General features: G+C 45.8%; 1 protein-coding gene across 6 annotated transcripts in view; it reads right to left on the bottom strand.

Moving 5' to 3' along the window:
- Positions 1-17,107, bottom strand: part of SNX29 (sorting nexin 29) — a 438,387-nt gene that overhangs the window by 191,698 nt on the left and 229,582 nt on the right. For all 6 annotated transcript variants that reach the window (XM_059693199.1, XM_059693196.1, XM_059693200.1 and 3 more), the window contains one exon: positions 11,239-11,345. In XM_059693199.1, the coding sequence (XP_059549182.1) occupies positions 11,239-11,345 (107 nt within the window). The remainder of the gene's footprint in view (positions 1-11,238; positions 11,346-17,107) is intronic.

The raw sequence follows: 17,107 nt of genomic DNA, 5'->3' as shown, positions 1-17,107 counted from the left end.
GGGATGAGGAGAAAGGAAAGGGTTCCGGGCGGAAACACCTGTGCCGGCTCCGGAGATGAGTGAGAACCTGTATGGTTCCGCGTGCGCTGGGAAGTATGACTGAGGAGAAGGCAAGAGCCAGAACATACAGGGTCTAATGTTAACATATAAAAATGTGTGTGTTTGAATGAACCTAAGGCCAAGGTGAGCCCCTAGAGAATGTTGAGCAGGAAAATGCCCCAGGTCGATTGGGCCTTCATCAATCTGCCTCCCAGACCCGCATTTCTAGTGATACCTGCTAGATTCCCTGGTGGGGTAGGCTCATGTGGCACACGGCACCCTATCCCTTCACCTGCCGCAGCCTGAATACTGCGCCCAACCCCGCGAGGACAGTCTCCCGTACCCCTCCCATCGAGATCAGGTAACTCCTTCTGCGGGCCCAGAGGTAGCTTCAAGAAGCCACTTTCTGCCTTTAGGAGGAAAGCAAATATAAAACAGGCCCAAAATAGTGTGTCTGATATGCTGAAAACCAGCCACATAATTACCAACATTTTTATCTATTTCCCTAAACGAGGCCTGGGCCGTCTTCCCAGTGTCTCTCCCAGGAAGGTCATCTACTGGCTCTCAGACTCCCAGTTCAGACACACAACTGGAACCGAGGCTGTAATAGGAATAGAGGCTGAGCGGAACACAGGCTGGTGACACCGAGCAAAGAGCACCATCAACAGAGGGTGCAGCCCCACCATGAACTGGAAAACAAGAGGCCCCAGGTTCACAATAAAAATCAGAAGGTGGGCAGGGACAAACGTTAAAGGTCTCTCACAGGAGCAGGGGTCACCGGCAGCTGCAGATGCCCTGCCTTGTGCAATGGCCATGAAAGGCCAAGGGGAGAGAGGAAAGACAGACCTACCTGGGGACAAGGGGGCACTGCCACCGGGGGAACCTTCTCTTCTGCTGCACTGGGCAGGTCACCTGAGCACACAGAAACAGAGTGGGGGCATCCCATGGGCACAGGCCTGCCACCTGGGCAAGCGCTCAGGTGTGTTTACAGCAATATGGCTTACGTCTGGTACTGTGTCTGTCGGCTAGAATTTATTTCTATTATCCCTCCTTATCCCTGTGATAATTCCCTTGGATTTGACAAGCTCATAGCTAGTATGCATGTCACTGCTTTCATAGTCCTGGTTCCTCCTGGAGTTGAAAGTTAAAGCCAGCAGGAAGGCCAACCAGGAAGAACCATAAAGAAAGAGTGCAGACTCCAGAGCCAGCCAGCCAGCCAGGTGCCATCCTGGTTCCCCACTCGAGCCCGGTGATCCTGGGCAGGCGACTTACCATCCAAAAGGATGCAGCGATGTTAAGTTAGACAAGCCCATGTAACACAATTAGTGCAGGACCCAGAACAGAATAAGCCCTCAACTTACGCTAACTACCTTCACCATCACCGTCGTCAGTGTCTGATGGTGGCCTATTTTTAAACTAGGAGCCCAGCGCGCAATTTGAAATCGGGCAGCGCCACCCTGCCTTGACACTGAACCTCTCCATGCAGAGCTCCAGCACGCCTGGCCCAGCCCCCAAACCCTTTGGCCTTCTCTGGCTGCTTCAAGCCCCGCCCTCAGTCCCTCCAGTCACCTAGGGCTGGTCCTGCCTTCTGGGCGCCTCCCCACTCACGCCCTGTCTCCAGAGCAACACCCCAGCTAATATGCTAATGACCTGGTCATTACCCATTACAGCGTATCAACCATTAGCATATTAGCTCTTTATTAGTATAGATAGACGTCACCAAAAGCCTCATGGGTCACAGAGTACCACACACAAAACATACCCTCAAAAAACACTGGTGGGAAATTCTCCAGAACCAGCAACCCTGTTTCTTCAACTAATGGATTATAGTAAAGAAGAGAGGGAGGGGAGGAAGTTTTAATTGGAGAACCTGGAGACTTTAATGGGAGAGTAAGAGACTTAGGAAGTCAGTTGACCAATCACAACATGTAGATAGATCCCACTTAGAAATATATTCAAACATTTGTTTGAAGTGCAAATTTATACATTCACCAGATATTTGATGATATTAAGGAATTAGTGCTAATTTTTAGGTACAATACTGATATTATAAGGCATTTTTTAGAAAATGGGGTTCTTAGACATTATTAGAGAGATATTCCAAAATATCTGGGGATGAAATCAATGTTTTCAAAATGCTGTAAGAAGCCAGGAGGGGAGAAACTAAGATGGCGGCATAGGGAAACACCGAAATTGCTGCCTCCTACAACAACTTCAAAACACAATAAAAAGACAAAACGGACATCATCCAGAACTTACAGGAAGGCTGGCAGAGTAGAAATTCTACAACTAGAAGGAAAGAGAAAAGCACATTGAGGGTGAGGAGCTGCGGAAGTAAAGTGCAAAGGTATGGAGGCTCGAGAGTGCGCAGAAAGGGGCTGGTACCTGAGGATGCGGCTGTCTTTTTGAATCAGGAGGGAGTCACAAGCTCCCGACTGCTCTGAACTCCGGTTCCGGGAAGTCTCTGGGGACCCAGGACTCATACCGGGAGAAACTGGACTGTCTGGCAGCAGGCAGAACTCAGAACTCGAGGGCGGCTTTCCCTCAGAGGTGCTTGCAGCAATTAAATTATCAGGACACTGAGACGCGCGGCCCCTTAGGGCAGGGCTGAGAATCCGCCATAGTTCCTTGCTCCGCCCTTTGATTCCCTGAGACCCCGCCCCACCCAGGCTGCAGCTGAGGCTTTTGCATATGAATGCCATGGCCCTTTGCAACCTGAAAATTACCTAACAAACTGCAGCTGGGCCACAGACCCAGAACTTCCAAGAGAAGGCCCAAGGCCCCACAGCAGCTTGCATTGCTTCACAGCTGGGCCTCATCAGGGCACCTCCAAACTCCAAAAAAAGGAAGGGGAATCTGCAGTTCTCTTCATAGCTCCTGCTGGGTAACCTCCAAGAGCCAGTGTACCCAGTGGTCAGAGGGGGACCATCCGGATTACAACTCCTCAGATCCATAAGGGACACACCCAGGGGGCAGACTCAGTGAGCACCAAATCCCCACTGAAACAAGTCTTGCCCCAGAAGGGTGTCTTCAGCACAGAAGTTCTCCCACTGCAGACACAGCCGATTCTCACTGCCAATTGGCCTGGAGGTCAATTCCTCCCAGTGATCCTACAACAATCAAGACATAACTACAACAAGACTGTGTACAAAGCCCACAAAGGGGTGCACCAAGAGTGTCCACCTCAGGTAACGGGGGAGGCTGAGCCACTGGGCCCTACAGGACACCTAGCACACAAAACCACTCTACCAACACAGGGAAGCATAAAAAATGCGGAGACAAAGAAACAGGTCACAAATGACAGAAATGGAGGAAAGCAAATGACTGGATATAGAGTTCAAAACCACGTTTATAAGGTTTTTCAAGAATTTTATGGAAACCGCCGATAAATTTAGTGAGACCCTCAAGAAATCTAGTGAGACCCTCGAGGATATGAAAAAGGACCAACTAGAAATTAAGCATACACTGACTGAAATAAAGAATAATATACAGAGATCCAACAGCAGACAAGAGGATCCCAAGAATCAAGTCAAAGATTTGAAATACAAAGAAACAAAAAATACCCAACCGAAAAAGAAAAAAGATTCCAAAAATATGAAGATAGTGTAAGGAGCCTCTGGGACAACTTCAAGCGTATCAACATCAGAATTATAGGGATACCAGAAGAAGAGAGAGGGCAAGATATTGAAAACCTATTTGAAGAAATAATGACAGAAAACTTCCCCTACCTGGTGAAAGAAATAGACTTACAACTCCAGGAAGCACAGAGAACCCCAAACAAAAGGAACCCAAAGAGGACCACACCAAGACACATCATCATTAAAATGCCAAGAGCAAAAGACAAAGAGAGAATCTTAAAAGCATCAAGAGAAAGAAAGTCGGTTACCTACAAGGGAGTACCCATACGACTGTCAGCTGATTTCTCAATAGAAACCATGCAGACCAGAAGAGAGTGGCAAGAAATATTCAAAGTGATGAATAGCAAGAACCTACAACCAAGATTACTTTATCCAGCAAAGCTATCATTCAGAATAGAAGGTCAGATAAAGAGCTTCACAGATAAGAAAAAGCTAAAGGAGTTCATTACCACCAAACCAGCATTATATGAAATGCTGAAAGGTATTCTTTAAGAAGAGGAAGAAGAAAAAGGAACTCTTACCATTTGCCACAGCATGGATGGAACTGGAGAGTGGATAAATACCACATGATCTCACTCATTTGTGGAATAAAATGAACAACATAAACTGATGAACAAGGACTGATCCAGAGACAGAGAGGCATTGATTGGACTGTCGGGCCTTGGAGGGAATGTAGGGGAGGGTGGGGGTAAGGGGGAAAGATCAACCAAAGGACTTATATGCAAGCATATAGGCCTAAACAATGGACACGGACAACGGGGGGGGGGGGGGGTGAGGGCATGAGCGGAGGGGGGTGGGGTAGGGGGTAATGTGGGGATAAGGACACATATGTAATATCTTAATCAATAAAAAATATATTTAAAAAAAAAAAAAGACGAAGCCAGGAGGGTAGGAGGATGCCTGGACGGAGCAAGCCCAGCCCTGAGCTGACAGCTGCTGCAGTTGGGTGACAAGTACACGGAAGCTCATCATATTCCTCTGTCTATGGTACATGATTTGAGGTATGTCTAATATAAATGTCTTTTAAAACACTGATGGAGTCCCCTGTGGAGACAGCCTGCTCTTCTCCATGGGAATCTGTCATCAGGGAACTAGTTCGCCCCTGAACGAGGGCCCACAGGAGGCCTGGCACCCTCCATGCTGGGGAGACCCTGCAAGCTGTGGTCACACCTCCTTTTAGCCAAACTCCCAAAGGCCAGTGTGGACATGACTGATACTAACTGGAGTCGATGTATAAAGCCCAGCAAAGAGCAGAACCGAGAGGCAAAAAAACCCTGGGCCTGGTCCCCTTGCATGAATTAGATGCTAAGGCTGGAGCAGTGAGGAAGGCGAGCGGAGAGCAAGGGGCCCCTGAAAGATGCTGTAAGGTGTCCCTCACTGATACTCCATTGGAGATTCACTGGAACAGGAGTGGGCCTCCTTTATAAGGCTTTTTAATGATTTGGGGGGGGGGGGTCAAAGAGTTCTTATCTTTTACAGAGATATCCTGAAATACTTAGAAATGAAATAATGTGAAATCTTGGATTTGCTTCAAAATACCACGAGAGATGGAGCAGTGGGCCAGGACCAAGATGAAGCAAGACTGGCCCGGAGTTACTAACTGCTGACGCCTGATACGGGTCGGTGGAGGCTCACTGGGCCCATCTTATTCTGCCCCACGTCTTGCTCTACCCCTGCTGTGCTCTCCTTGGCCTGTGCTTCAACACTGCCAGTCCTCCCTCTGCAGCAGACCTTCACTTCCTCCCAGTGGCAGGAAGGACTCAGCTAGCTGCTGACAGGTTTTTCAAATTTTAGAGCCCTTGTCATTGACCTGTGAGCTTAATGCACATCATAACGTTTCCTTCCTCTAAAGAGCCCATGTTTCCTCCTATTAGAACCTAACCCCTCCCAGCAGGATGCTCTGAGCCATGATGGTACAACTCACTTTCCATATGGGGTTCCAGAAGCCACATCTATCACTCTTCCATTTTTCTACATTTTCGACTTTTCCATAATAAAAAGAGTTTAAGAATTCCTTGGAGGTTTAGCCTTGTTGGTTACTCATGCTTCAGGGAGCATTACAGCTAGCCCTCTAGAAAAGAGACCTCCTCACCAGTTTTCACTCATCCTAGCAAGCACGTAGATGCTGTTTGCCGGGTGAGAAGACCTTTCTCCCCTGACACGAGGTCAGAGCCTGGCTTCCATCACTCAGCATGATGCAATTAAAGGAATAAATAAAAACAAGCTCACATCTCACTTTAGAGTATCAGTTTAATTTGATCTCACTCAGAGCCTTCATCCTGAATCTGGTATTTTATTTAAAGCCCATCTTCTTTTGCACAAAAATGACTCTCAGATGGATCAAGTGTTGGAACCCACTGGTGCCAATTACGAAGCAAGTGCTGGCGGTGTAACTGCTCCCAAGGCTCAGGCTGTTGGGAACTTTCACATTTTATTAAAATGATGATCACATTTCGTTATCTACAGTGTGTGATTATGAATGTATTTTTTATGAGCTTGATGCTGAAGCTTACTTTTCCATTAATAGTAACTCTGCCATCATAATGAGAATAAACATTGCTAATATACCATTTATGTCACTCCCTGAGCAAAAATTCAGGGACTAAATACACTCACAGGGTAAATGATAAGTATCCTAAAATTTGAAAAATCAATCAACAGTTTAGCTGAGTCCCACCACCTGGGAGGAAGTCAAGATCTGTCTGCAGAGGGTGGACTGACAGCATGAAGACAGGTCCAAGGTGAGCACACAGCAGGGGCAAAGCAGTGCGAGGTGGGGGGGGGGACGCAGGTGTGGAGGGATGAAGAAGGCAGGACAAAGCAGCCCTGGTAAGCAAGGGTGGAAAGGGAATGAAGGAAATGACATCTGCCGATCACAAGCCACAGATGAGCCAGGGGGCTTTGGAGGTAACAGAAACACTTCCCTCCTAAGCTGAAAAGGACTCAGTGCGCCAGTCAGGAAAGTGAGAGCATTGGGCTCAGAGAAGGGCTGCATCCTGAGCAGCTCCGGCAGGTTCAGCACAGGAGCCGGCTGAGCCCAGGAGCCTCCCAAGCATCTCTGCTCTTCTTACAGAAGTCCCCGGCACAGGTCACATGGCCACTCCTGGGGCAAAGGAGGGCAGGGGACTCGGACTCACTCCTCCACCAAGGCAGCAGGCAATGGTGGGAGGGCATTCCTCCCAAGGAGATCAGAAGGGAGGCAGGAAGGTACACGGTACCTCTTGCCCACCACAAGCACTGAGCCAGATGCTCTCTACTTAATTCTCACAGCCACCCTACAAGTTTGTGCTATTGGCTACCTTTTACTGACGGGAAAACTGAGGTGTAGAGAGGTCACGTGGCCTGCCCAGTAACACGTGGCAGTAAGTGACGAACTGAGCTCGCTCTGTCTGATGCAGGGTATCGTGTGCCCTCTAAGCCACTAGGCTGCAGAAGGCAGCAGCAAAGAGATGCAGGATGGCAGGCCAAAGGCTCCCCACATTTTGCATTCTTCTTGACGGCTATTGCTGGGAAAGAACAGAAAAATCTCTGGAGGTGAGTCTCCAGTGGTTCTCAACCTTCCTAATACCGCGACCCTTTAATACAGTTCCTCATGTTGTGGTGACCCCCAACCATAAAATTATTTTCGTTGCTACTTGATAACTGTAATTTTGCTACTGTTATGAATCGTAATGTAAATATCTGATATGCAGGATGTATTTTCAGGGGTCGTGACCCACAGGTTTGAGAACCGCTGGCAAGGGAACTGTGCTTAAAAAGGTAAAGAAAATCTTAGAACAGATCTATCTTGGAGTGCCCAATAACTTGTATCTTCAAAACCCACGTTAACAACAAATCCATTTTCTCTGATATCTAGAGCTACAAGAGGGAGAACTTTACAAAAGAAATTCCAAGTGTCATTACTAACAATCCCAAAGAAAAAGGGAGGAACATTCTAGAAGCTCCACCTAAGTGCACTACCTCTGCAGAACTGCTGTTACAGACATGGCGCTAGGACCCCAGGAGGCAGGCATAACTATGTCTGCACCTCACCCTGCTTCCTGAGGATCATAATGGACACATCTACTTAACCCCTGAGAGCTGGGAGCTCGCTGAAGACAGGCATGGTGTCTGGTTCATCCTTATAACCCAGGACCAGACTTGGGTAACAAAGAGCGAATGCTATTCATAGATGAACCATCAATGCCTTTGCAGTCAAAGAAAGAACTCCACCTAGAGAGGTAAATGCCATTTGAGGGGCGTCTCCTATGACCTCACACTTTTTGTGGCTCATATCCCAGAAGCATCTCCCAGGGTAGGGAAGCCACTGCAGGTGGAGAAAGGAAGCTAAGGGCTGGGCACCTGGAAGGCACTAAATAAGTATGTGCTAAGTGAGTTGGTAGCATCCATCTGTCTGTTACTCAGTGTCCTCTCCAGGCTCTGCAAACTAAACTTTCCCCTAACACTGAGAGCCAAAGTCTGCCTCCTCTAAAGAACCATGTTCCCCCCTATTAGATACCTAATCCCTCCCACCAGGCTGTGCTGAGCCCTGGTGAGGCCATGGCACAACTCACTTTCAATCTGGGGTTCCAGAGTCACACCTATCACTCTTTAACCATGACTCTGAACAGCTGAATCCATTCAATAGACTGTCGGTCCCTTCAATATTTATGGGGCTCCCACCATATGCAGGAGCTGTGTCAGGCAATGAATATACAATTAAAAAGATAATGCTCCCAGTTCCCAAGGAGCTCCCAGCTGGTGTTCTATCACAATTTGCTTCAGAAGCAGGTAATTCCAACCATACGAGACACCTCCATCCCCTTCTTCTGTAATAACTAGGGGTGTGAGAGGGACCCAGCAGTTTCAAAGCTGTTATCTATGGCTGGCTTTCCCCTCGGTTCCTTCCGGTCATTCTTTTAACCATGACGAGCCTTCTCTACTATCCAGTCCACCTTTCGTTTCCTCGATGAGCTCACTTTCTGGAGCAGAGCAGGGTTATGAGTCTGAGCTCAGGTGCTGAAGGGCCTGGCTGATTTGAAACCAGCTCTGCTTCTGACCAGCTGGAAACTCTGGGGCAAGTTACTTAACTTCTCAAAACACCATCTGTGCGCAGTATCTTCCTCACAGGATGCTGCTGAGGACTGGCAGTCCGTCTCTGTAAAAGCCTTAGCATGGTGCCTGGAAATAAAAGTGTGCACCCACAGCTGGCCGCTGGTACTACAGTAGCTGGTTTATAATTAGTGTGTTTATACTAACATTTCTCCCCTGCCAGATTGACCTACTCCTGCCCCTCGTTTCCAAAGGTTAACCATCACAGGGTGTCAAGAACAATCTTTCTACCTCCAGTCCTTGGCTCCTGACACTCCCCAGCTAATGAATGATGGCTTTTTGTTGACTTTGGGTTCTGAGCTGTCCAGATGCGAGATGCTGGGTCACTGAGCATGAATATGTAGTGTTCAGGGTTTGTGTGCAAATGGGTGAGGTAAATTTTTTAAAATATATTTTTTATTGATTCAGAGAGGAAGGGAAAGGGAGAGAGAGATAGAAACATCAACAATGAGAGAGAATCATTGATTGGCCACCTCCTACAAGTCCCACACTGGGGATAGAGCATGTGCCCTGACCGAGAATAGAACCGTGACCTCCTGGTTCATAGGTCAATGCTCAACCACTCAACCACGCCAGCCGGGCGGACGAGGTGGTTTTAATGCTTTGAGAGACATGTAGAAAAGAATGTTCAGGAACTCCCTTTTGATAGGGATGAGTCACAAAAGTAATTCAAATGTTGGGGTACTTTAAGTAATTATGTTATTTACATTGAGATGTTTCTTCTTCTGAAATGGAAAGAGAAGTACATCAACTTCTCCCTCACATTCTTTCATCACTCCACTCCAACACGTGTTTACAACCCTTTCTTGGCAAAAGCCAACTCATTCATAGAACGACAAAACAAGCATCACACAAAACACTGTAAAGAGCTTGATTAATGCTAACAGAGAGGGTCCTGCAAAAGTCTTGCTGCAATGAAATGCTAATAATATTCACACATGAAAGATCACTGACAGAACCTCACTTTACAACCAAAATAAAGAAAAATCTATCTGGAATGGTATGTTCCACTGAAGGAACATCTGTGCTTCAGCTTCAGCATCTCAGCTCGTTGATGATAACAATCAATTCTACTGCTCCCAGGGTCAGGGCATCACAGAAGTACAGAAATCTCTACACCAAGAATGTCAAACTCGAGGCCCACAGGCCACATGCCTCGTTTATTTAGCCCGTGTTAGCCTTTGAGTTTGACATGCTTGTTCTACAACCACCCACTGCTTCTTCTGCGGTGGAATTCAACATTTCACTCTCTGGCAGCTAACAATAAACACATGCAAGTGGGTCTGACAGTAACTGGAAGGTATGACTGTATTCTCAGATGTGTGTACACATGCAAACATAAGTGACTTGTAATAAACACCACCATGTGGCCACCATATACACACACCTATATGTATTTTATATACCAGTTATGTAATCAGAAACTAGCCTCCCAGCTTTCCCATTGAGTATGGGGATAATTAATGGTTTCTGATTTTTTGAAATAAACAACTTTATCATATCAAAGAAGTATCTTTAGTCTTCATTTATAAAGAATATTTTTATCACATATCAATGATCAATATTATCAAATGGCTTTTCAGTACCCATCAAGATCAATGTCTGTTTTTTTTCTTTTGATCTATCAATGAGCTGACTTGATGAATTTCACAACATACTAAGCTATTCTTGAAATCCTATATAAATCCTACTTTTATATGGATTGTTCCTTTAATGTGTGACTGAATTTGCGTAATATCTTTCTAGAATTTTTATGCATCTGTGTACAAATGAGGTGAGTCTATAGTATTGTTTCTTAGACTATCTTTGTTGGGTTTTTATATCAAAGTAAAGCACACTTGAACTAAGATACAAAGATACGATCTATGTATAGATACAGCTATATAAATACAAATATATATATATATATATATATATATATATATATATATATATATCCATAGATTATGCTTTAAGGAAATATAAATAGCAAAGGGCTTTTCAGCAGGCTTGAAGGGTTTCCTAGAAACCACCATAAAACCATCCAGGCTTGCTACCTTCCAGGGAAACAGTTGTTTAATTACTTTTATAACTTTCTTCCACCAGTGTTTTGGTACCCTTCAGGCAGTTTGCCTCATCGTCAATCAATTTTGTTATCTTAGAAATGTTATCTTAGAAAATAAAATAGTCCATTTCATCCATATTTTCACATTTGTGAGCCCAAAGTTGTATGTGATATTCTCTCCAAATCCAAGGGTAGATATGTTTTCTTATTTTTAACATTACATATTTATGTCTTTTTTATTTCCTGGCCAAAAGTACCCAAATTTCCAAGTAAATAATATGTTTCAAAGAACCAGCTCTTACCTTTCTTTATCAAGTGCAGTGCTTTAGCTGTTTTGCTAACAAATGTTTAGCAGGCTGGGCCTATTCCTGGGAAGTCCCCAAGGCAGCCAACATCAGTGATAAAGGCACAGACACCAAGCCTTACCTCGATGAGCTTTCTTTCATAGGAGCTTGCTAGTTCCTCAGCAACTTCTCCCGGCTTCTGCTCGGCAACAGTGACTTCTCCATCGACATTCCAAAGGTTGGGTACCACTTTAGGGGAAAAAAGACATTCCATAAATATTTTAACAGTAATCAAACATTATTCTTCCAGAAAAAAATATACACACACACACTAATAAAAAGGTAATATGTTAATTAGACTGGGTCAACCGGCCATCTTCCAGACATCTGACTTCCTTCTGGCCAAAGCCATGGTGGTGGGGGCCGAGGCAGAGGCAGTTAGAGGCAATCAGGCTGGCAGGGAGGGCAGTTGGGGGCGACCAGACCAGCAGGGGGGGGCAGTTAAGGGCCATCAGGCCAGCAGGGGAGGGCAGTTAGGGGCGACCAGGCAGGCAGGCAGGCAGAGGGGTTGGGGGCAATCAGGCAGCGGAAGTTAGGGGCAATCAGGCAGGCAGGGAGGTGAGAGGTTAGGAGCCAGCAGTCCCAGATTGTGAGAGAGAGATGTCCCCGATTGGAGAGGGTGCAGGCTGGGCTGGGGGAACCCCCTTCTCCTCCCGTGCACCAGGCCACTAATATGTGTGTGTGTGTGTGTATACACACACATCTACCCTCTGTCTAGTCATCGCACACATCAAATATTTACAGAGAATGTACCACCCCCTACAATACTTAAGAAAGGCTCAAGTCCCGCCTCTCCATCATTCAGTCTTTCTAAAACATTATTTTACAAACATCACTGCACATGCAAAGCCTTTAATGACTACTCATTAAAGCCACAGCTTCTTCACCTGACCTCAGGTGAAGAATATATATATTCTTTTCCAAGTAGCTTTTCCAGAGAAAAAGCTCTTTTTAAGAGGGAAAAAGAATCACAAATTACTAATTACTTCAACATTGCGACATTTCCACCCAATGGAACAGTGCAATAAAGTGAATGGTAACACATATTTAAAAATGGAAGAACTGTCCTAGAGACAGATGCACATTCCAGGGGGAAACAGACAGTGGGCTGGAAGACAGAAGAGCCTATATATACTTGAATCCTTTACATAGGTCAAATGTGGTTTTTTTCCCAATACAAAGTTCTCCTGTGAGGCTGTGCCTGCCTAGATCCAAGTGAACTGGTAGTGGCGGTCAGAGTGCACATGGAACCAATAAGAGTTGGCACTGATAAATTGTACTTAAAGTGAAAGCTCTGGAAAACCTCTAAAACCAGTGCACAATGGCAATGCCTACAGAGACTGGCTCCCAGGTGAGCGCAGGAACCTGCAGGGTGTTGAGAGGTGAAGTTGAGAGGAGGAAGGACATGGAGGTCAGGTGAAGAAGCTGTGGCTTTAATTAGTAGACATGAAAGGCTTTGCATGTGCAGTGATGTTTGTAAAACAATGTTTTAGGAAGACTGAATGATGGAGAGGCGGAACTTGAGTCTGTCTTAAGTATTGTAGGGGCTGGTACATTCTCTGTAAATATCTGATGTGTGTGATGACTAGACAGAGGGTAGATGGAGGGGTAAGAAGGAAACACCATGCGGCATTAGTCCATGGAAGATACAACAGAGGCTTGAATTAGGGCGCTGGCCTTTGCAGAGGTTGGACATTGAAAGCAGGGAAGACAGTCAAAGGGTTCAAGGGAGTAGGAGGGGTTTGACTTAGGCACAGACTAAGTCAAAACAAAGCAATTCAGTAAATGCTCTTGAACACAGCATGCTCCGTGCTCTCTAAACAGCCAACTGAACAGCCTGGATCAACCCGGAGGGCTTTACTGTGTAAAATTTAAAAATTAAAAGAAAAACTTCCATTAAAAAAATTAACACGGCTGACACCAATAGGTATTTCTACTTTTAGGTATATACCCATGTATGTTTACTTTGTAGAGAAGAGTAAGTAAATAAAAGCTGGGAATGAGCCAGATAATTGCAATAAAAGTAGAACAAGAACAGGAAAGAGCTGCCCCAGCAGTTAAGAAAAAGACCCAGTGGCGGCAGTAAGAACATGGACCAGCCCCAGTAGGAAACGAGCAACGACTGTGCAGATCCAGCTTCCAGGTGTCTGCGAGGTGAAGCCCCTGGGAGCCCAGCACAGTGTGATGAGGTGGCCATGAGGCAAAGGAGAAACCTAAGGCCAGCCCTGCAGTGACTGGGATCTGAGAGATGAGGGGATGGGTGAAAGGCAGTGGCAACAAGAAAGACAGTGAAGTGGGCAAAGTCTGGGCAAAAATGGGGGTCGCTGAGCCTGAACTGCCCTGTGGCTCCACTCCAGCCCCCTCACGAAGCCTTCACCAGACCACAGCTAGTTAGAGCCCACAGAGGCAGCAAGCCCCTGAGTGACAACAGGGAGCACACAAGGATGAAATCCTAAGTTGTTCCCACGCCAGTGGTGACTACAGCTCCACCCCTACCATAGGGAGTGATCAAACAACAACCTAAAGCCTGAAATAGGTGCTTAAAAAACTGTAAAGGACTTCCAGGTAAAGTTGACAGATTGACACACTAATTTACATTCACATCTTCTCAGAATCCCACAAAAATACCAATTTAAAAAATCCTTTCTAAAGGCCTCCCGACCTTAAGGAGAAAGAGAATGAGAGAAGAAATAAGACAATCGAATTTTAGAAGCTAAGAAGCAAGTAGGTAACTGAACCGGAGAAAATGTCATTCTTAGCTGAGTGAGCAACACCAAACAAATGGCCATGCGATTGCTAGCACCAGGCTCTTCGGGAGTGGGAAGGAGCACGGGGCTCAGAGGAATGTAACTGGAGACTAAGGGTTCCTTCTCCGGAAAAGGTAAAACCATAGGTTTTGACTAAGTTAAAGGCAAAGGTATCTTATGGAAAACAGGGACATAAATAAAACACACTGATTTCAAGGTTCTACCACCTCCTCCCCCCTCCCCAGCCTTCCATTCCCAGAATAGCTGGCAGCCAACCTATACTTGTAAGCAAAAGAAGAGAAAAGTATTTTCCTGTAAATCTAACTAACTGGAGGGGAAAGATATGAAGAGATCAATTTGAGGGAGGAGGGTCTCTCCAGTGAAACAGCAGAGCCAGATCACCCCCAGGAAATGATGAGAGATTCTAAATCAGTGTTTTAGTCCCCACACCTGCCTCTGATAGACAGCCAGAATCACCTTCCACTTGAGACGAGCACCTAAGTTGGAAAGACAGGGACCAGAATAACCAGACAGAGAAAAATAACTCATCGGAAAGGGAAACAATTTAGGGAGAAGTACACTTCAAGAGCAAGCTATTAGTAATATTCCCAGAGAGAGAGAGGAGATGGTGTAGCTGAGAAACAATAATAGAGCAATATTTATTTTAAAAGGAGAAAAAAATAACACAGAGAGAGCGAAAAAGCTCTTTTGGAGAGCAAAACTGTGCTAGCCAAAGGGAACACTAGATATACCAGTAAAGACCAGGAGGTAAGAAAATGTCCAGAAAATAGAGCCAAAGGGTATGAAACGGAAAACAAGAAATGAAATGAAGAGTTACCACATAAGAAGAGTTAAAAAAAAAAAAAGTGGGGTGGGGAGGACATAACACAGAGAGGACGAAAACAAAGATATAATTCCAGAAATGCCCCGGAACCAGGAGACAGGAGAGCTGAGCTGGGGGAGCCCCAAGGGCGGCCGCAGAAGACATGCCGTGCTCTCACACCTCGCGGTGAGGTCTCAGCATGGGGACAAAGAGAGGGCACGGGGCTCCAGCCGGAAGGCAGAATTCTGCAGCAGAGGGAAATGGGAAATGGCACGGGGTTTCTGAACCGCAGGCTGTGGGCTGGAAAGCAACGAGTGACACCGTCGCCGTCCTCCAGGGAAGGCTCTCCGAGCTAGAATGATGCGCCACGCCAAACCACGTTAGAAGCAGGTGAAGACACTTGCAGATATACAACCTCTCAAAAACTAGAAAAGGGAAGAAATCTAGTTACAGGAAAACAGAGATTCCAAGAAATAGGGGACCCAACACTAACATGAGTGAGAAAGTCATTCATAACCACCAAAAAGTAAAAACAACATATACAGGTGACTGATGGGTAAAGAAAATGGGGTCTAGCCATACAACGGAATAGTACTCAGCCATTAAAAAGAATGGGGTACTAGTGCATGCTACACACAGATGAGCCTTAAAAACATCATGCTAAGTGAAAGAAGCCAGATACAAAAAGCCTCATATTTCATGATCCCATTTATACAAAATGTTTAAAAGGAGAAAAAAACATTGGCTTCCAGGGATGGGAAGAAGGGATGGGGAATGATTGCAATTGAGTACCATAGGACTTCTTTTGGGGGTGATAAAATGTTTTGAAATTTGAGAATGATGATGGTTACACAATCTTGTGACTATACCGAAATCCCCTGAATTGAGTACTCGTATGGTATATGAACTGCATCTCAATCCAGGGAGGAGGAGCAGCAGCGGCCCCTGTGGCAATGGCAGCTTTGAAGTGGGGGAAGCAGGGTCACAGAGCGGCCAGGCTTCCAGCCACAGAGGCCAGAGGACTCCAGGTGTGACAGCTGCCTCAGTGTGAGCATACTGAGGAAATCTACATAACTAAGAGAGCATTTTGAGATGAATTAGTATTAAGTACATAGGACATCAACCAAGTTAAAATAAAATGATAAGTATTAACTCAAAAGAAATAAAAAAGCTGTGCAAAAATAATGATTATGTACCTTACAGCTCAGCTGGATGGCATTTTCAGAGTCATAATAATGTAATCATGGACCAGAGATCTAACCAAAAAGATTATATGTCTGTGCTGGAGGGTGTGTGTGTGTTTTGTGGGGGCGGAAAGATCGAAGAAAGCTAATCATCATCTTCCACAGAGAGAAATCAATAAATAGCACCTATAGTGGAGAAATCAACAAGTGGCAACAGACACGTTATTCAGAGATATCAAGGTAACTGCCAAAAGAATTGGTTAAAAGGTTTAAAGCAGTGCCCTGGCCGGCATGACTCAGTGTGAGCATACTGAGTTTCAGCCCGCACACTGAAGGGCCGCGGGTTCGAAACCTGGTCAAGGGAATGTACCTGGGTTGCAGGTTCAACCCCTGACCCAAGTGGGGGCCCATGTGGGATGCAATCAATTGATTTGTGTCTCTATCACATGGATGTTTTGTTTTCCTTTCCCCACCTCCTTCCACTCTCTCTAAAAAACCAATGGGGAAAAATATCCTCAGGTGAGGGTTAACAAAAAAAAAAGTTTATAGCAGTTGCTTGTGGGGAGTGGGAAATGGGGAAGGGTGATGGCTAGGAGCGTCAAGTCTTTCACAGTAAGTTATGTACAAAAGTCTGACTTTTAAAGAGCTAACTAAGTTTGATGTTAGTAGAAAACAGAATTTGAGAGGAGGCGGCACAAAGAAATGAGATTTACAAAGTTCGTTAAGATAACAGCAGTGCCCTTCAGAGCAGGGCAGGCGCCCCACCATGAAGCTGGAAGCAGCCGGTGAGCAGAGCCTGGTGCTAAGGTCCACTGAAGGAGTAACTGGCATGTAACACACAGCACAGCCGACTATGCTGCCCACCTGACCTTCTGATCCTGCCTGACCTGGGCTTCCTTCCTCCACCACAGGTCTGCTGGGCAGAAAGAGATGGCCATGCGGGATGTCTGCACATGTCTTTGGAAATCAAGCCACTGGCCTCTGCCCTCAGGCCCCAGGCTTCTGTGGGCACATGTAAGAGAAATCCACAATCTTCTGCACTGAAGGAGGCAGGTGCATACATCAGATTTTTGACCTCACACCTGGAGACAGATCTGGGACAGTCAGGAATTTATAGCAGGTCTCTTAGAAACTAGCCAGTCAACCTTCCCCTGCAACTATCTGACTGCCTGCTGCCTTGTCTCAGGTTCCTGCAGC

The sequence above is a fragment of the Myotis daubentonii genome, chromosome 4 (genome assembly GCF_963259705.1).
Source record: "Myotis daubentonii chromosome 4, mMyoDau2.1, whole genome shotgun sequence".
Lineage (NCBI taxonomy): Eukaryota > Metazoa > Chordata > Mammalia > Chiroptera > Vespertilionidae > Myotis > Myotis daubentonii.
The sequence above is the reverse complement of the archived record's forward strand: the minus strand, read 5'-3'. Positions and strand labels throughout refer to the sequence as shown.